Source organism: Phaseolus vulgaris, chromosome 3, assembly GCF_000499845.2.
Source record: "Phaseolus vulgaris cultivar G19833 chromosome 3, P. vulgaris v2.0, whole genome shotgun sequence".
In the NCBI taxonomy this organism is placed as follows: domain Eukaryota; kingdom Viridiplantae; phylum Streptophyta; class Magnoliopsida; order Fabales; family Fabaceae; genus Phaseolus; species Phaseolus vulgaris.
The window spans coordinates 39,030,234-39,051,966 of record NC_023757.2 but is presented as its reverse complement, the minus strand read 5'-3'; the positions used below and the strand labels follow the sequence as shown (position 1 = coordinate 39,051,966).

Sequence of the window (21,733 nt, the reverse complement as noted above, 5' to 3'; positions counted from 1 at the left end):
CCCCTGAAGTATCTCTCTTAATTTTATTTATTCATTGCTGATAAAAAAAATTGTCACCATCACCAATTTTCTTACTACGACACAATATTTGAAACTCCTATTTTTCACCCTTCATAAACGCTACTTCACCTCCTCTGGCATTTGTTTTGAGAAATAGATTTTTTCATATATGTACTATATTTTAGACAAATTATATCATTTATTAAAATGACAATTAGATATGTAAAAGATAGATTATTCTATTTCAAATCATGATTATGATAGGAATACAGTTATGCTTATACCTGATACATAAATGTAATTATTCTATATCTCATTCATAGTTGTAATTAAGGAAAACAAGAGTTTTTTAAATATAAAATGAGTTTTTTTTTGCAATTTCTTTTTGGAATAGACTATAAATTTGCTTGACGAATAAAAAAATACCAGTCAAGTATAGTATACTTAACTAATATTTCAAATTATTTTAAAGATTAAAATGTTTATTTTAATCTAAAGTACTTAATACTATAAATAAATATATATATATATAACTTATATTAAGGATGGTCAGAGCATTATCACCGTTACAAGAAAATTATTAAATGAAAATTAATTTTAGATATCAAAATAATTAGTTACTATTTAACTAAATTAGAGCTCATTTTATAAATTAAAAAAAATTATTAGTATCTAAAGTAGTTTCTATTATTAATAAAAATTTATAAAATAGTTTTTAATTTGGTAGTTAATCATTAACTAACTACCAAGATTTTAGTTACTTATTACTTCATATCCTAAATTAGTCTCTATATATTGCCTAACATGAAAGTTTTTTATAAAAAAAAGATATTAGTCTCTACATTAGTTTATTAGGGAGACTAATTTAAAATCTAAAATATTAGTAGATAAAATCTTGATAGATAATAATAATTTTTTACTAAAATAGTATCTAATTTAATCAATATAGTGACTAATTATTTTTTGTCTTTAAAATTTGTTACTATTTAATTATACGAATTTTCATTTTTAAAAAAAGAAAAAGATTAAAATAATTAATTTTGTGACATGAAATAAGGAAAAAAATGAACCAAATATTGTAGAAAGTCTTGCACTTAGTTCAATCAACATAAAAAATTTATTCTAACTTACAAAAACTGTCTCCAAATATTTACAATATATTTTGACAACCATCATGACATAAATGATACATTTTCTTCTAATATTATTAGTGTAAAAAATACTTTTTTATATTATTTGTATGACTATTATAAATAGAGCACAAAGTATAAAATTAAAAGAAATAATTTTAGCTTTGTTGATTTTACATTACTTTATTTAACAATTTATATAAAAAGTGGATTTCTTACGTATAAATTTTTATTCTGTACCTTTTTACATTAATTGCTAAATGAACTATAGTATAAAAAGTTTAATGTTAAATAAAAATTTTGAATTACTTTATTTAAAAAAAGAGACATAATAATATAAAATCTACAAATTCAAAACAGTAGAATTAAAGTATAAAATAATAACAAAATATATCATTATACGTAATCATGGATGAGAAGGTTTTTTTTATAACAATAAAAAATAAATTAATAAAAATATTTAAGGGATACTTAGATGCTACTTATCCCTACAAAAAGTTTTATTTACTGATAAAAAAATCCCTACAAAAAGTTACTTATATGTAGGTTGTTGTCGAAAGAGGTGGGAGAACTTTGGTTTGGTGTAGGTAGACAGCAAAGGTTTTGGGGGCAGGTTCCACTTCAAATATAAAAGATCTCAGTTTCTACATCAATTATAAAATTAATTTATGTAAATACATTGAAATAATTATAACAATTTTATTGTGTTTTTTTAGATAATTTCTAAAATAATTCATTATTGATGTGCAAGCTCACTTAAAAAATGTGAAAAGTTGTGTTGAGACAACATCCAACAACTGTTTGAACATGACTAAAGTGTTTTATTCTGGTGTCATTTTGGCTAAAGTGTGTAAAGATGTGTCGATTTTCAAAACAATACCACAACTTGTATTAATTGTGGTAGTTTAAATATTGAAATTAAATTCAAATATTTTATAAGTTAAAGAAAAAAATTGTTTTTAGTTAATAACAAAAAAATTAAATTATATCAATTTCGGTGGTAAGAAATATAAATAATAAAACGTCACTATATTTACTAAAAAGTTAATTTCAATTGATATAAATATGGTTGTTTCGCAAAGATAGGTGAAGCATAATGATATCTTAAATATGTTTCAATCAAGTTTAAAGTAAAATAAAATAAATTTAGATAAATGTCATTCATTTTCAATATAGTGTAATTATTGTTTTGAAGCATAATGATACAAATAATAGAATAAATAATATAAATAGTTAGCATACTAAAATAAAAAAGTGAAATATAGAATACTAAAATATAATAAGACAAATAAAATAAAATTATCACCTATTAATATCAATATCTTAAAATATAACTCTAAAATAAATATTATAATTAGCATAATTTTCAAAATAAAGATAGTATAAACATCAAATAAAAAAATCTATTATATTATCATTTTTTTGTGATAAATAGATAAAAAAAATGTACCTTATTATAAAGATAAAAATAATAATGTTTTATTTTTTGATGAGTGTAAGAAAAAAAATATAAAATAAAATCGTAAAATAGAAAACGATAAAAAAGAGTCTAGTAAATATTTTGAAATATATATTTATAAGTTAAAAAATTTGAAATTTGAAAAGAAAAAAAAAGTTAGATGAAATTCCGTCCTAAAACTTACTGAAATAATGAATGCAACATAACATATATTATCAATGCATTAAATGTTAATATATTATCATATTATGCACATAAATTAATTACAATGTATTTGGTTAGAGAACGATCATATATATATATATATATATATATATATATAAAGATAATATGAATTATTAATATCTTTTGATTGATAATAACTTTATTTATTTTACACCAAATGATTTTTTTTCGTGTCTGGATTGAAGTTGGATTGAATATTATCTTTACATTTGTAAATGTACTATAACGAGATAGTACTTCCGAACGAGATAATAAAAAAAAACATTTAGATCATACGGCAATATATGTAAATAACAAGAATTTAAAATTATATATCTTTAAAAAATGTCACTTAATTAACATACATATTTTAATCTTAATCGTGTTATAAGTTTTAATAGTCAATATTCATTTCTTCATGTTTAAGGGAAAAAAATCACAAAATAGGTGTCATATAGTACGAAACTGGTGAGAGACTGTATCTATACGAGAAATAGAAAGGAAACCGCGAGTAACAATTCCGTAGACACGGAAAAACAAGGTTTGTTTGTAAAAAATGGTATTGGAGATTTTATTGATTTTTAGTAATATATAATGAAATTATACAAGAGTCGCGATAGGATAGGTTGTGAATGAATTGTTTCATATTATAAGTAGAAAAAGAAATAACATTTTAACGAAATATGAATATAGAAATAGACGAAATTTTTTAAAAATTTGTAAATTTATTTTTAATTATATTATTTTGATAACTGCATAATCAATGACACTAGATTATAATTTTAATTTATTCAAACTCATATTTCAATCAAAGATTATTTCTCAGGAATTTAATATTCTCAAGTATATTTGTCTCTTATTTTTTTATATAATAAAAAAGCATAGCCGTAGCTTAAAATAATTTTGATTTTTTTTATATTAGCAAAAGAATTAAATTAATAAAACATAATCTTATAATACTAAACAGAAGACAAAAGCGTGAAGAATGTTACTATTTTTCTAACCCTATGCTTAAGATATTGATGATATAACAATTAGATTTTGAAATAGTTATATGATGATTTTCATCATTAAGATAGCATTGTAGAGTGAGATTGGATTATCTTAAGGGTGAAGTCTGAAGCAGGAGAAAGAAGACAAGAAAATAGCAGTAGGAAATATTTGAAGTTAACGCGAAGAAAGTGGTGCGGATCCCCAGCGTGAGGAAGATGAAGGTAGGGTTTTGACGGGGTTTATAGTTTCCTTTTCCCTCACGGCCACAGTCGAGTGAAGAGTGACGGCAAGTGGAAGCGGGGTTAAGTCTGTGCAGGAAGTGAAGTAGCCGTGTATGTGTGTGTGGAGTTGTAAGGTGTGCCAGCTTGCAAAACTTGGCAGCTGCCTTTTTAGTGTAGCTAGCCCCATCTTCACGTGATCTGCTCTTAGCCTCTTTTGTTTGCTTCTTCTGGTTTCTGTTCTTATATATCACCCTCTCTTCTTCTACATTCTCCACTATATCTCTTTCTTTCTTTCTAACCATGGAGTCCTCAAAGATCCATGCTTATCTCTTCCTTTCCATGCTCTTCATTTCCTCTGCCACTCCCATTCTGGGCTGTGGCTACTGTGGGAAGCCCCCCAAGAAGCCAAACCATGGTAAAAAACCAAAGACACCCGTGGTTAACCCCCCAGTCACCCACCCTCCGATTGTTAAGCCACCAGTCATTGTGCCTCCCATCACTGTCCCTCCCGTCACTGTCCCTCCCGTCACGGTCCCTCCAATTGTGAAGCCACCCATTCCACTGCCTATTCCACCAGTCACTGTGCCTCCCGTGCTCAACCCTCCAACCACTCCAACCACTCCGGGGAAGGGAGGGAACACTCCATGCCCACCACCCAACTCTCCTGCACAGGCTACATGCCCCATTGACACTCTCAAACTGGGTGCCTGTGTGGATCTGCTTGGGGGGTTGGTTCACGTTGGTGTCGGAGACCCAGCTGCCAACCAGTGCTGTCCAGTGCTTCAAGGACTCGTTGAGCTTGAAGCTGCAGCCTGCCTTTGCACCACTCTCAAGCTCAAGCTTCTCAACCTCAACATTTATGTCCCTATTGCCCTTCAGCTCCTTGTGGCTTGTGGCAAGTCCCCTCCTCCTGGTTACACCTGCTCTCTCTAAACCAGTTAAGTGCACCTCCAACCTCCAACTCATAACTCTTTTTTCTTTCTTTCTTTCCCAAAATCAATTTCACAAAATCAACCTACATCAACACTACTACCTTTTTATATACAAATACGCTTTTATTTTTCTCTATCTTCATTTTTTATATCAGATCATCATGTCATTTATCATATTGTCCATGAGCTTTTTCCTTTCCTTTTATTATGAGCTGCACTGGAGCACCAAACTTACTTCTTTCTGCAAATCGTGCTCAGTTTTCTCCTGATGAACCTTTAATTTAGAATTAGAAATTGAAGTTTTTGGTATTCAAGCATTTAACTTCTCTTTACCTTTGACCATGCAAGTATATTTCTTTTCGGAGCTAATTCCTTTATCACCATGCATGGTTATCTACTTTGTCTTCTATTATTTTTCTTTTTCAATCTCTTCCTCGGGAAGCTAATTGTCATGCATGTTATTAAGCTTGTGACCAAGAGCCTAAAGTTTTTTTTTTCAAAGTAATGATGATGACTCGATGTCGTTTTCTAAAACATTATTGGAGATTGTTGACTATGTCATAAAGAAGAAAAGTTTCCAATAACCTCCTATCCACTAAAGCAGAAACTGTTAAATTAATTAAAAGATTAATTTCAATGTTTATGATTCTGTTTGAACAATTAATTCCATAATAACATAAACCCGACATTCTTTTCTCCAAATTTTCCAAGCAAAATAATAACTTTTTTTAGTAAAGATGATTTTTACAATCTGTTTGTTGGTGTTGAGCAAGCACAGTAATTAAGTAAATCCCATGGAATTGTGGAATGGTGATTTAATTAGCATTTGGTATGAGTAAAGTAAAGATATATGGTCCTATTTTGAACCCGTGAACTTGAAAGGTTTGTCTGATTGTATGTCACGGCCTATGCTTTGCAGGTGAAAGGATTGAGGAATATATGGTCAAAATCGACATGAGAGGATGTCGAACCAACCACTCTGTCTCTCTTCTCTCCTCATTGGAATTGCTGTTGTTTGTTTTCCTATCATTTGTAAAACCATTTGTTTTCAATTCAGATTGTTATGCAAGTATGTTTTAATCCTAGGCAAGTAGCAGTAAAGATGTTTTTTGGTGACATTTTCAATTATTAATTTATATCAACTCTGCTTTGTTCAATATATCAATTTCGTGTTTCTTTCTATTCTTCTATAGCATTTGCTTCAATTACAATTCCAGATCTAGCTGCTCTTCAATCTCAAATCTCCCTAGAACAAAAACAAAATCTTAACCATGTTTTTGTGTGGACATAGATCATTTCTCGTTTTAGCGAAACTAAATAAAATATTTACCTGTGGTGTTTCATTTTATATTCGCTTTCAAAAATAAAGTATATTACATTTATTTTAGAACTAATAAAAAAAAGTACAAAGTATTAAGTAATAAAATGTATAATTTGTACGGGCATGTAATTTCCTATTCATTTTATAATATTTGATGCAAATACAAATTTGTAATTCAAAAATAAAGTATTTATTTTAATCTCAATAATGTGACACTAAATTTATTACTCTTATTTTATACTTATTATTATTTTTCCCTCCATCGGTAAATCATTGGAGAATAGAATGATACATGACTAACTCAGTCTGATGTGTGATTTGAAGTTATTTTTTTATGATTCATTTGAAGTTAATTTATGCAAAGGTTTTGAAAATCATATTTTTATGATGAATTTAAATTGTATTTTAATTCAGTATAATATTTATATTAATATAAAAGCTTTTGATGAATAGTATTCTACAGTACATGTTATAATATTTATATTAATATTATTTATTTTAAAATATAATATTTGTTTAAGTATACAATTTAAGTATATATAATATTATATTGACATATTATATCAATAAATTCAGTTTATATAATTTAGTTCTATATTTTTTTTATCAGAAAATAATATATATATATATATATATATTTAGATTTAAGAGAATATTTCTGTAAAAAGTTTCATTCGAATAAGAATATTATATATATATATATATATATATATATATATATATATATATATATCCTATGAGTAATAGCTCATTAGTTTTTTACTTGGATTTGTATCAGATCATATATAAATGTATATAAAAAAATATAAATTTAAGTTAATTTTTTCCATCGTTATTTCCTCAAAAGAAAATTATGATGAGGTTATCGTTGAAGTTTCTCAACTGATATCAGTCAATAAAGTTAAAAAATGTTTATTAAATATAAATTATTAAATATAAATTATTATTTTTTTAAATAATAATAATTAGTCATTGTTTAAATTAAATATTATTTTAATACTAAATAAATTATTAATATTTAAAATATTTTTTATTATTAATAATATTTATAAACTAGTTTTTAAATTATTATCAACTAGTTATCAAGATTTTAATTTTTTTATTTTTAAAATACTATCTAATTTATTTTATATAATAATTAATTGTTTTTTTATAATTAATTTTTATTTTTTGTGAAATTTCATCTTACTATTATTATAAACGTATGAAATGAATATTCAAAAGATAGATATTAAAGATTCAATGACTTTAAAATGACTTTTGAAAGATAATTATTAAGTAAACTCACTTGAGAGTAATATTTGATATTAGGGGTAGTTCCTGACACATACTTAACAAAATATCATGCAAGAATGTTAATCGATTTCTCATTACATACATTAAATCATCAATATCATTTGGGTTATTCATGACACGTAGATATATTAATTAACTCTAAGTATTGTAACTGTAACAGTTAATCGAATAAAAGTAATTTCCCATATAGAAAACATTGTAAATATTTAAGTTTAAAGTGTTGTTGTAGCACTCCAAACATTGATTAAGTACATCAACATCGTGGTCGATTGAACTTGTGATCTTATAACTCCAACACTCTCATTAATAGCATTAAAAAAATTTTAATGATCTTGCATTAAATCAATTTGAAGACACTATGGTACATGCATCAACAATGAGGTTCAAATCAGCCTCAAGTCATGATATTCCAAAGTACGTGTAATAAGAATGTTGCATGGCACACATTAGTTTTGCATCTTCTCTTGTGTATTCCATTATATGATTAGAGCAATTAATTTAAATCTTACTTTTTAAGGACACATAATGTTTTACATCCGTGACTATCAACAATCAAATATTCTCATACAAGGAGTTCACTACAAGAAAAATCCAATTTCTCTACGGACAAAATTCGTAGGTAACAGTCAAAATTCATAGGTAAGTCAACATTACCTACGGATTATCCACGGAAAAAAATCCGTATGTAATGTTGGGGTCGGTAATTTACCTATGAATACTATGTTCGTGGTAACGAAAATACCCACGGACTCCAAGTCCGTAGGTAATGTTAATATACTTTATTTTTAAAATTTTAATTATTATTTGAATCTTTTTTTTTTCAGTTATTATGTACAAATATTATTTTTTGTCAATTTTTATGATTATTATTGATAATTATTATATATGCTATGACAATTATAATTAATATTAGAACTAAACTGCAGCAGGTGAGACTCGAAGCCAAGTCCCTTGAGGAATGTCCATAGAAGCTTTAACCATTACACAGTCCAGTTTTGTTATCATGTTATGATTATTATTATATTTATGAGTATGATTATCAATATTAATATAATTAATAAAATAAAAATTAATAACATTCTTCATATATTTAATATCATCATTATTATTAATATTAATAATATTATTAAATATTATTAATATTATATATATTATATATATAATTATTATGATAATAGTTGGTAGGTAATAGAGATCAGTGGGTGATAGTTCGTAGCTAATAGAGATTTGTGAGTAATAGTTGGTAGGTAATAGAGATCCGTAGATAAAAGTTGGTAGGTAATGCTGAATTTACCTACGGATTCAGAATCTGTGAGTAATGTCCGTAAGTAATGTTGTTCGTAGGTAATATCCGTAGGTAATGCTGAATCTACCTACGAACTCAGATCCGTGGATAAAAATCCGTAAATAACACTGATTTTTTTTGTAGTGGTCCTGCACAACACATATTGGTGTCAAACAAATATGGACAATAACTTTACATTAATTGTTGTTGCTCTTGTAATTAGTGAGTTGCAATAAGAATGTTATTAGAGTGCTTGATATTATGATACAAAGTTAAAATTAACATTACACTCATCTTAATCTAAATTGTATTCACACTCTTTCTTTTCTTTCTTGTTTATAGTATTTTTAGTCTCTTATATTTTTTTTATTTGTTTATCAACAAAAATAAATAGATAATAGAGATATTTTAAGGATATCTCAACCCTTATATAAAAAGACATAGATAAATCTCCTTATATTCGAGAGACAAGCTTCTAAAACAAACAAAACAATATAATATAAAAAAACAAAAAAAAACTACTCTACCATAGCTTCTATTGTCGATCACATGTCTACAAAACACACAACACTAAACCCCTACAAGCCCTGCGCCTAAAGTTTTTTTAATGGATTTCATGCAAACCAGCAGCTCAAACACCAATCCGAATAAAAAATACATGTTACACGTAACTTCGTTGTTACCCATGACCATACATTCAATTGTATCATTGTAAAAACTTCAATGTGATCTATCATGTCGTTCTTAAATATCTTCTTATTACACTGCTTCCACATTCTCCTACTACTGTTATCCACAAACAACTCCAAAATTGATTAATTGTTTCACTAACATCCATTATCTTAAAGTGTGAGAAATGTTTTTTTAGTTCTGAATGACAAGCTCACTATGAGTTGAAAGATTTATTAACTATATTCTTTTAATATAATTCTATTTCAACTTCAAGTCTATTGAAATAACATTGTTAAGCTCAATCACTACATTCGAAATATTATATATTTTAAAATTTAAAGTTTTTTTAGCTTTAAAAATACCTCAAAAAATTAAAATTAAAATATATTTAAAATATCACTCTTATGGGAAACTATTTATCATACCAAAACAAAATTTATTTATTATTGATAAAAAATATTAATTTTTCTCACATTCTTTCACACGTGAATATAAAGAGAAGCATGTAAGTGTGAATTAGTAGATCTTTTGGTGAATCCGTGAGTGGATTAATTTGGGACATAGAATGACGTATGGTTCCACCTGATGGAGATAGAAAGACAAAATAGGAACCTGGTTTTGCTTTTCAATGGGCTGTCAAAGATTCCGCGGATATTCAAATATTCTATAACACGTTTAAAAATATAACAATATCTTAGTTAAAACAATTAAAAATATAAAAAAAAATCTTTAAATATGACTCGAAATTTACATTTAATAATTCTAACTAGTAAAAAGACATTGTTAACTTTTTTTATATTTTTTATATTAAAAGAAATAAAGAAAAACAGAGGGCTGTGGTAAAGGGGAAAATGAAAAACGAGAAATGAGAAATGAGAAAATGGGGTATAATTGTCCCAAGAGACTTTAAATCAATATCCTAATTCAGTGTATATGTGTGGTGTGTGTGCCCCCACACTCCCACACTTTCACTGCGCATACTCAATCTGTCTCTCATCTCACAATAATCACACTGCACTTCATGCAAAAGTCTGTGCAACTTTTTTATGCACCATTCTTCGAGATATTCTTGTCTGGATACAGTTTAAATATTCACTGTTCAACTATCTTATTCAATTATATAAATATTTAATAAATATAAAATTATTAAAATAAACATCCTGTCATCTTTAATTTATTTTAATAAAATCTATATTTTAGAGTATTTATAATTTTAATCATTGTAATTTTTATTCGTATATTAATTGCTTACATTATTTTTTATTTTCAATTATCATATTTTTATTGTATATTATACTATTTAACTTGTAAGATCTAGAAAATAAATAGTATAATTAAAATAATATTTTGTTATTAAAATGAAAATTGTATGTAAATAAAAAAATTAATTGTTTAAATTTTATTTTAATATAATCATCATATTTTTAAAAATATTTTTTTTTTAAATTTTGATCATCTTCTTTGTCAGATTGATCATATGATGTCACCACCAGACTCTTGATTGTAAATAGAACAAAATTGTTCAATTAGAGTTTTAGTTAAAGTAAAATTATTTTTATATTTTTTTTTTCTAAGCTAATTTTGAGTTTTCGTGTTTACATTTTTTAGCTTCAAGATAAAGTGATATATTTTTATTATTGATCAAAACTTTATAGTTGAGGTTAAATTATTAATGTATTTAAGAGTTGAAGTTATTTGTCTAAGGAAACTAGTTTTATTTTTTAATAAAATTTTAATTTAAAATATTTAGATATAAATATGACATGATCATAAATTTTAAATATTTTTGTTGGATTTATTATTGAATAAATTAAAATATTTTGATTGAGATTAATTCTTAAATTATACAAATGGTATATTTTGTAGATTCTATAAAATTTATGTTAATTATGATCAGATAAAATTCTTTGAATATACTTAAATTGTAGTATAAATCATTTAAAATATAATTAATTTTCATATCAGTTGACAGAACTTAGTATTAATTGAAAATCGGATAGTATTAATTGAAAATCGGATTACACTGAAATGATATAAAAGTAATACCACTTATTCATTTCAATAATTTTTAAAATTTTCTTTATTTTAATAATTAATCTATAAAATTACTCTAAAATCTTAATCTCACATACCTAAAATGACTGGTCATTTTCCAACCCATTGATGACAAGTCAATTATATACTACCAAATTATTAGAGTGATATATAATTTATTAATACACAATTAAGTATGATGATTAATCATTGTTCATTAATAATTTTGAAATTAAGTCATTAAGTTCTTGGTCTGAATTATGGAAAAAGTGTTTTCTTCTATGATACGTAATAATAACTATGCCACCTTAAAAAACAACATCTTAGCCCCACTGTCACTAGGAATTGAGCAAGATTCTTGCACTTAAAGAACAATCTGATCCAATAACTGCAGAGACAATACATTTTTATTGTTTATTTATTTATAGATAACGTGAAAATAACAATGTTTTTTTACACAAATACTTAGAAAGTTCTAACCATCTACTATTAAAATGCATAATGTATATCAACAATGCAAACTGGAGTCGCAGTAAACTTTTATATCATTAAAAAATAATTTTAAAAAGTATTCTTATTAAGCTACATAATTTATCCAAATTTTATTTTAGATATATTTCTTTTAATTGCTAAATTTATTTGGTTTAAATCTTAATATATTGTATCAAAATGAAGATATTTTTATGCAAACTAAATTTTATGATATTATAATTTAAAAAAAAAAACCTTAATTATTCATATATTATAAATTACTGCACATATAATTCTAAAATAGTTTAGTTATGATTTTAGTTTTTAAAATTTGAGGCCATTTTTTTCTTTCAGGTGCTCAAATTAAAAATATATATCTTAGTTTCTCGAATTTAATAAAAATGAATTTAATTAGAGGCTTAAAATTTGAACCAATCTAAAAAATATGATAACTAGTTTTTAATTGTAAAATTATGTAATTTGTTTATGAATATGAGACCACGATCAAATTATGATTATATTAAATAATCATAAGAAAATCACAAAATATATTTTCGTTTCACGATATTTTATTACAATATGTTAACAGTTTTTTTAATTACTTTCGTAATTTTATAATAACAAAAATCAAACCGAAAAATAATTCTATTATTTTTTTCAAATTTAGTATTAAGGACTAAATTATTTTTTGTTTATTTGGAAAGACAAAAAATAAATTTGAATAACGAAAACTAAAATTTTTCTAAATTTTAAGAATTAAAAAACATAATTAAACCTTCTAAAATATTCAAATAAAGGGTTTTGATTTTATTTATTTTGAACCTAAAACCAACTAAATAACTTATACACTTCTGAGCTTTAGAACCATAAAAAACTGGTCTTACGAAATTAAGATAGAGTGTTTCTAATTATTTGATGTGTAGTACACAATCCCCACACATACATGCATCCTTGTGGATAATACATTTGGATTTAATAGTTTAAAAGATATACAGTTACTACTTATTATCTCACAAGAAAGCATTCCAGAAACCATGGAAGAGAACAAAACAAGTTGGAAGAAAAAAGTTATCTGTTATTATTCTATTATCAGACTTTTATAGCAGCTTCACCCCAATGGTGATGAGACCAACCCTTGCCAAAATCATATTATATATATAAATATATATATATATATAATATTTTACTAGGATGAGAATAAAAACAGATCGAAGGGATATTTGCTGGCGTGTACTGAGGTTCAAGATATAAATTTCTTATGTGTATGAGTTTCTCTCGTTAGTAATGAATCAATAAATATGTAAAAGTGTTACTAAAATAATTTGATGCAAATCCAAACATTTGTATTCTTTAAAATTTCAATATCAAATTATAAAGGAAAAATACTATTACAAAGCAAATCAATTATACTCATTTTAACTGAACATGGAAAAAAATTATCTCAACTTTAGATTAAGAATTTTGCTCAAGTATATGTTAAGATAAGTAAAAGAGAAAAAAAAAACAATTACTATAAAAAAAATATTAATTTAAAAAAATCATTAATCATCATAATAAATAATTGTAAAAAATCAAAGGGGTACCAAAGGGCCACCTCGCATGGCTCATAGATATCCTAATCCAGTAGTAAAAAGAACACATTCTATACAAATAATCGTTACCATGATAAAATACGAGCGACACCGGCCAGTGCACAACATATATACATTAGCAAAAGAGCAACTGGGAAAATGCACAAGATACGGGATCATAAAACCCGCGGAGTGAGTGAGGACAAGAAAAGACGAACTCCATAGGATTGAAAATGGAATTCCGAAATAACTATCAACCTTTCAGTTTTTTCAATATAAGCACAAGGACATGACCTCTATTCTTGAATATAAAGCAAATTAGCCTCTAAAAAGTGAAAACACAATCCGAATCTGATCTACACCTCAAATTTCAAAGGTGGGCCCCAGCACTAACCAAAACACAGCCACCACCTGTAAGTGAACCCTAAATTTGAGAATTATAAGGAAAATGAATCATAAAAAATTATTCTCTGAATTGAACTTATATATGTTACAAATGCTATGGAAGGATTAAACTACCTGCTAACTAACGCTGAGACGTTGGCCAGGCACAATGACAAAACCCAAGCATACAACACTCAAGAAGATTTATTCAATGTTATTCCACTAGGAAGGAACCTAATACGGCTACAACGTTTTAATTTGGTCAGAGCTTCCTGTGGCTTACCGAGCAAAAGATCCAAATAAACTGCAGTAATTGTGGCTTCTGGACTGTTGGGTAATATGGACAATGCCTGTGTAATCAAAATACTGGATTTCTCAAACTCACCCTGCATTGCGGACATTACAGCAAAATTTGCATAAATTGTTGCCCGCGCCTCCTCTGGCTTGAGGAAAACAATACTCTGAGCACCTTCAAGAGAAGAATTGTTGGCAGCAACGGATCCTACATTCACCTCTTCAAATTCGGCAGTCCTCTCTGGTTGCCATTTCTCACAGTCGTCAAGGCTGAAAGGCAAGTCAACATTGCTTCCCCCAGACAAATAAAATGACAAGTGCTCAGCCGCTTCCTTTGGTCTGTTCAACAAGCAGAGTGCCTCTGCTGCATAAACATGACCTAGAAAGATGTAAATTCTGGAACATTCTGGAAGTTCTAAGAGAGATCTTGCAACTGATAGTGCCTTCACAGGATTGTCCAATTCCAGCTCCACATATGCTAAATTAGCAAGAACGGCTTGTTTAACCAATTGATTTTCTCTTTTCCGGACATTTTCATAATAGGATAGGGAGTTCTGAACAAGTTCCTGACTATTTCCTCCCTTTTGTTCTTTAGTGTCCCCATTTGCATTGACCTGACCTAAACCTACTCCTACTGAAAATGCCTTTGAATCAACACCATGTAAGTTTTTAAGATTTGAATTCTTTGAAGGTGACACTTCACTTCCATCGTTTTCCTCCACAGAAGAATTAGATGGCAAACCAGACTTCAAACAATTTGCATTGTTGGAATCCAGCAAGTTTAGAGCATTCAAGAGGCACTGCTGCGCAAGGGACATCGATAACTTCAGTCGCCCATCTTCACTTGAACAATCACCCCCTTCAGATGAGTCCAAATGTCCCTTTCCTGGAATCTGATCTTCCACCACAAGTTGCCTCCATTTTCCTATTCCAACAACACGCACTACCAACCCCAACTTCTCTGATGGGACCCGACTTGATTTGATAAGGCCCTTTTCTAAAGCCATCAAACAGCACTCTGACAATCTGAGCCACAAGAGAGGTTGTTTGTAAAAGACCAGACTTGCCTTCTGGAAACATCGAGCAGCAAGTATTGGCTTCCCGCAAGCTAAATACTGCACACCACAATTATAAATTATAAGGAGAGAATTGTCCTGTGAGAAAGTGGGTAGCTTTAGTGATTGATCCTTCCGCAGTGATGAACAATTGGTTAATGCCTTTGAGAAGAATAAAGAAGACGTCTGATATTTCCCAAGCTGATAATAAATGCAACCAAGATTGTTGTTGAAAATGCTTGAAAATGCTGTGTCAGTTCGATTATTTGATGCCATCAATAGCTTCACAGCTTTGCGGTGGTTTCCACGGGCGTATTCAAGCTGGGATTTCAAAAGAAGAGCCATTGATGAATCTCTTCCACGTGCAATGTTCATGGCCAGCTTGACTTCTCGTTTTGCCAGCTTCAAATTCCTAGTAAGAAGCAGAAACCTAACCTTGTAAAGTTGCAATTTAAGCTTTAAATCAACAGTGGAAAACCTGTCAACCAAGGCCCTTGAAATGTCATTTGAAGATGGGCCCATTGGCCTTGCTAAATTTTGTCCGCCCATATCCAAAATCATGGCTTCATAATCAAGTGTATCTTCAGATAAAGCTCTGGATAGATGATTTTCAGATGCATTTGCACTTGACCCCAAGTCAGAACTGGAAACATCAGCAGCTGATGCACTAATGGCAACAGCTGCAGACTTTGTAACTAAATTTGCAGCTTGTTGCTGTGCTGTGTTCCCACTATCACCTTGACTCACACTACTAACACCAAATGCTTTTTCCAGATAAGTCAACACATCCTAAACAAAAACAGATTCCAGATCAGAAAAGTGCACTAGTACAATTAGAGAAACCAAAGAACTGCTTAAGTGAAATTTTTAGGCCACTCACAAAACAAATCATTCAGGATAAACTAGCAGGGTAAGAGTTCAATAATTTATGCCAAGAAAGTTTAACATTGTATTTTATAAAAGAAAACCATCAAAAGCAAGTAAACTATACACCTTAAATTTTCAGTTTGACCCAAGTTAATAGAGACAATGGGGTATGGCTTTCAAACTGAAATTAGATTATCTTAGTTTAGCTCAAAACACGATCTCCTTCTTGAGATCGATGTTATCAATTGCAGATTGTTAAATATGTCAGAATGCCAATAACCTGCTAAATCATATAGCATAAGTCACATAATGGTTGAAATATATGATATATATATATATACATATATCAATTATATAGGTACAAAAAATTAAGTTGTATCCAAATAAAATAAAATATATAAAAAAAATGTTATAATATTAACTCAAAAGTTCAGTTGATTGGAGACTGGTCAGAGATGACAAGAGGATCAGGGCACATGTCACAACCACAACAATGATAGTGGCCACAACAGCAACCAGAGTTGCAATTTTGGATTCAATAAATTCTGCTACACAATAGCACCAATATAGTGGCTATCTAAAACTGGTTGAGATAAGTAGTAAAATACACCAGCAACTACAGGGAATGCACATTTCCTGTATAAGGACCAAATGTCACCTCCCCCATGCCTAAAGTGATGGGGATTTTATGAAACTGAAATCCTAATAAAAAATGTTACAGCCAATTTATAATCTGTAAATTAATTTCCTACCTCTGATGACCAAGCATTACACATTTAGGTACATATTCATGCATAATAAAGAAAATATTGAAATAGCTAGCTACAAACAAAGGATTGAAACAGATCAAATGGACAAATCACCATTGAAAACATTAAGTAGACATACCCAACATTGGATTGGGAAGAAAGATTTTAGTTATCATCAGATAAATGAGAGGTTCATGGTTGAACTGGTCAAGTATAAATTATGTAATAACACTCACAATATTCATTTAACATGTAACTAGCTACAGTAGTATGTAACTTAAAAAGAATAATACATTCATGAGATATGAATATCATGAAAGAGAGAAATGCATTAAGCAACAAGACTAGCAATAGTTAAAAAGTAAACCAACTAATCACACTATCAAATAGAAACTTACAGCTGATTTTGATGCATCATGGCAAGCAAGGCTAGCATCAAGCAGCAGAAGACAAATATGTAGAGCCGTTGTCTGCTTTAGAAAAGAAAACGCAATAAAGGAAAAACAAAAGCAATCAACATATCAGTGTAATATCAAAAACAAAAATAAAATCAAATAATCTGTGACATACCTCATCTATGGGTTCAATATTTTGAAAAAGAGGTTCCAACACAGACAATGCCTTAGCATAGTCATAGAGATGGAACCAAATGATAGCCTAAAAATATTGAAATAAAAAAATACGTTAACATCGATAATTAAAACACAAATACATTAAAATAAACAAAATTAGAGAAATAAATAAAATTAATATAAGGAGAAAAATGAACATACAATGTTTAGCATTGCCACAGAAGAGTCAAATTCATCTGAATACATGGTGCCAGTGATGTTTGGACCTGAAAACTGATGTGCTGAAGCACTACTTCCTTTGGACCCCAAAACACTTTTATTTCCAACATTGTTAACTGACTCCCCTTGTTCTCCCAAAGCCAGAGCAAGCTCATCATTTTTTCTCTGAATCAACTCCAGCAATGAAAAGGATAAGTACAAAATTACAAATAAATTGAGCTAAGGCTTCAAGTACAATTAATTGATCCAAAACAAAGTAAAAATAAAACCTTCTGTTTCAATGTGATCCCTACCTGACCACTTCACCAGGGGGCAAACATGAGAAATAAGAAATGAGAACTTAAAGTCAGCATAAAAGAATCTGAAGCTTAGACAAGACTTCCTGATTTTTACACTAGACTTTATTTGATAAAGTTATTCAACAAGGAAAACCTATTCAATATTCCAACCCATTCCACCACTGTTTCCTAACTTGTAATATTATTGTTGAGGTGGTGATATGTATATGTAGAGTTTCCCCCTTTAAGAATATCATAAATAAGATACCCAGAAGAAAGATTTGGGAAACAAAACTATCATCAACTATACACGCCAGGTCCAACAGGAAGTTAGATCTTATCTAAATCCTTATTCAAATGGAGACTTATCGAGAAATTATCAGAATCAAAATTTGCCTCTACAATCTTAAACACTCTCATTCACTGGCTCAAGCCAAATGCCAAGACAGCATTTCATTGACCCAGAAATAATTAAATGAATCAGTATAAAGGCTCAGAAATTAAATTTAAAAAAGCCCAAACTATGTAGGCCCAACTTCATTTTAAAATTGTTAACTTATTATAAATGGGGTCAGTGCCATGCAATTCTAGTTTTTAAATCCATAAAGGTAAAAAGAAGTGAAAATTCTCCTTCAAATATCATCCATGAAAGCTACTGCCCATAAAAAAACTGTCACTTTGCAAAATCCAAAACAAGATCAAATTTAAAATAGCATACCTTGACACCATTTATTACTTCAAGCAACCTTTTGGGATCTGAACAACAGTCTCGGAAGAATTCCGCAATTGCAATATTATGAAGTACCTGAAATATTAGGATTTAAAACCTTAACACTCAGATTTAGAAAAAAGATTGCCTTGGACAAAAAATAAAAAACAACATAGAGATAACACAACATTTGGCGGGTTATGAGCAAGAGAGGACTTGCTCATAACAGGCCTCAATAGGGATAGCATATAATTTTGTTGCCCTACAAACATAATTGCAATCTCAAATGCAATCCACAAAATAAATTGAACAGAATTTTGTTATTGTATATTTGTGCAGGAGACTTAATATGTAGAGAGCACAAAAACCACACTCGTCCTCTATGAAACACACATACAAAATGATGATAAAAGTCTAGTTATTTCCCCAATATACATCAATTTAGCAGGTATGCTTGCACATAGGACGCTCCAACTATTGAAATTTATTCATAACATGGCATATATCATCAATTATGAGAATATATAAGGAGTGTAAATTCAGGAACAAAACATTTCTAATTCCATGAAAGGCAAAACAATGTGATGCACATGGCATGGACAATGTACATCATTAAGTAAATCGTTACAGCACAAAAGGGTATTATCCAACAGCTGGCATGAAGTATACAAGTGTAAGTTCGTGAAACAATATCGTTGACTTAGTGTTGTGTGTGCCACCAGTAGCTATCCCGCTAATCATGTTAGCATCAAGAACCAAAATTACACATCATGCTACCGGTATCTATCCGGCGAATCAGGTTACCATCAAGAAACTAGAACCAAATTTAACAAAGTGACAACCAAATGTTGAACAAAGAAATATTTCCTTATCCAGAAAATGGGCAAAAAACCCCTATCTTCGTTCAAAGTTTCCTTGTTGGAACCACTCAACAGTTTCTTCTACAAGTCCAATAAATTTCTCCTGACGCCCGACACTCCAACTTGATACACACATCACATGGCGCAAATCTATTCTCATCAACGTCCACTGCAAGAAGCTCGCAACGTACCTTAAACAGCTCATTCACTTTCTAATAGAGGAAACTCAAACAAACCAGGATGCACATTCACATCAAGAATCACAGTCGTTACACTGCATCTGCAAGTGCTCACTAGCTACAGTTCCAGCAAGGTACCAGAATTGAAATTCAGCTCATAAAATAAAGAACCGAACAAACAGATCAATCACCTGACGCATAGCAATTAGTATAAAGCAAACACTAGCACCGAGCAAAGAAGCAAGAAAAAATAACACGAAGCGTCAATCGAGAACTATGAGCACGGAGCAACAGATACAGAAATGAAACGATGCCGGTCAGATCAGTATCGAGGGAAAAATGGTAAAGAGAATTCAACTACCTTGGGATCGTCCTGCTTCTTCTGCAGGAGCTGGTTCAACACCTCGACGCACTCGGCGAACTTGCCAGACTGGAAATGCAACGCAGCATCTTTGGCGAGTGCCACGGCGACGGTGAAAACACCGTCCTCGGTCTCGGTGCCGGATGAGGCGTCGCGGTTGGCGGTGGACGACGGGGATGACGACGATAAATCTCGGGATTCCATGGCGAGATCGAGTAATCGGATTGCAAATCGTTTTGGGAGAGGGTTTTGGGGAAGAGAGAGATGAAAAGCCCTAAAGTTTAGTGAAGAGATGCGAAGTGAGATGAATCTGAATTACATTTAAAATCAAAGTAAAGAGAGAGCTATAGTTGAAAATTGTGAAGTGAGAAACCCTAGGATTTGCTTGCTTCGATGGTATCTGGTTTTGCTGTGAGAGAGAGGAAAGAATGCAAGAAGGAAATGAAAACCTATTCGCCAAATCGGGGGAGGTTCAGATAGAAAGAGAGTGGAAGGTTTTTTTAATATTTTCTTTTCGGTGACTCATAAATGGGTTAAATTAAAATGAGCACATCATCATATCCGTTTATTTTACATATCTTCTTCATCTGACGTCCCCAAGGGACCATTTCACTTCTTTTTTATTAAAACAGATAAAAATGTTTTCTTATATTTAATATTTTTTATTAATATGGTATAAACACACACTGTCTCAACACTTTGTCCTGAAAAACTAACTAGTGAACTTCTCACCGAAAAAATATTTTCATCGGTAATCAAACTCGAAAAAAGTCAAAAAATAATTAGAAATTAGTAACTTTACAAATTACCTTAATTAATTACTATTTGGTTGATTCTATTCATTTTGAAAAATGGATGGATATGAACTTACACATCATATTGTTTTTTTAATTCACTGACTTTTAAAAGTCTTTTTAAGTTAAACTCAAAAATAATTGTTAGAAGTTTAAAAATATATATAATATATAAAAATCATAGAATTAAAAAATATTAATTAAAAAATATTTTGATACATTCAATATATCACATCGTTTAGGAGTGAAGGGGAAAGACAGTTTATATATTTCTTTCTTCCTTAATCTACTAAGACACATTTTAAAGATAGAATCATAACAAAGCTTCAAACTCAAAAATTGGTAATATCTCATATATTTTTATTTTAACACTAACACTTTTTTACTTTCATATTACTCAATTTAGTATTTTGAGTTTTGATTATTTTGTTTTTGGTTATTTATAGTATTTTTGTTAAACCAAAACTATTATTCACTTGTATATTTTTTTTCATTGTGAAATTATTACTTTCTTATAACTTATTAAGTATCACGTGTCAAAATAAATTTTCAATTTATAAAAACTTTTTAAAGAACAAAGTGGAACATTTAAACTAGGGGGGAAATATTACATTTGTATTTTAATATGTATTTCAATTGTTTTTAAATGATAAGTGTTTTTTTTTACCGAGTCTTTCTGAAATTATCTTATTGTCTTTGTTAATAAATAAATTTCAGTATTTTTATTAAACCAAAACTATTTTATTTGTATATCCCTTTCTCATTGGGAGATTATTACTTTCTTACAACTTATCTTATAATATGTCACGTGTCAAAATAAAAT

The 21,733-nt window shown here is 29.1% G+C and overlaps 2 protein-coding genes across 7 annotated transcripts; one reads left to right on the top strand and one right to left on the bottom strand.

Moving 5' to 3' along the window:
• Positions 1-3,783: 3,783 nt before the first annotated feature.
• On the top strand, positions 3,784-6,121 carry LOC137807571 (36.4 kDa proline-rich protein). Its single transcript, XM_068608283.1, has 2 exons — positions 3,784-4,944; positions 5,859-6,121. The coding sequence occupies exon 1, from the start codon at positions 4,308-4,310 to the stop codon at positions 4,938-4,940; it is 633 nt and encodes a 210-aa protein (XP_068464384.1). The 5' UTR covers positions 3,784-4,307; the 3' UTR covers positions 4,941-4,944; positions 5,859-6,121.
• Positions 6,122-13,786: 7,665 nt separating this feature from the next.
• On the bottom strand, positions 13,787-20,642 carry LOC137807570 (uncharacterized). Of its 6 annotated transcripts, none has more exons than XR_011080557.1 (7): positions 20,117-20,630; positions 18,726-18,812; positions 17,712-17,894; positions 17,509-17,595; positions 17,337-17,408; positions 14,109-16,111; positions 13,787-14,013 (listed from the first exon to the last, which is right to left on the bottom strand). XR_011080557.1 is itself a non-coding variant. In XM_068608282.1 (6 exons), the coding sequence occupies exons 1-6, from the start codon at positions 20,318-20,320 to the stop codon at positions 14,168-14,170; spliced, it is 2,577 nt and encodes an 858-aa protein (XP_068464383.1). In that variant the 5' UTR covers positions 20,321-20,642; the 3' UTR covers positions 13,787-14,167. The 6 variants fall into 6 exon arrangements, 2 of the variants coding, with proteins under 2 accessions (XP_068464383.1, XP_068464382.1); XR_011080556.1 differs by having other exon boundaries at positions 13,787-14,000; XR_011080555.1 differs by having other exon boundaries at positions 17,337-17,411; positions 20,117-20,590.
• Between the last annotated feature and the right edge of the window lie 1,091 nt (positions 20,643-21,733).

Excerpts from the sequence above, each read along its gene's own strand:
- LOC137807570 (XM_068608281.1), bottom strand. The coding sequence starts at position 20,320 with ATGGAATCCCGAGATTTATCGTCGTCATCCCCGTCGTCCACCGCCAAC. Across the intron at positions 18,813-20,116 it reads AGAAGCAGGACGATCCCAAG|GTACTTCATAATATTGCAAT; the intron begins GTAGTTGAATTC and ends CTAATATTTCAG. Across the intron at positions 17,412-17,508 it reads ATATTGAACCCATAGATGAG|CAGACAACGGCTCTACATAT; the intron begins GTATGTCACAGA and ends TCTTTTCTAAAG.
- LOC137807571 (XM_068608283.1), top strand. The coding sequence starts at position 4,308 with ATGGAGTCCTCAAAGATCCATGCTTATCTCTTCCTTTCCATGCTCTTC.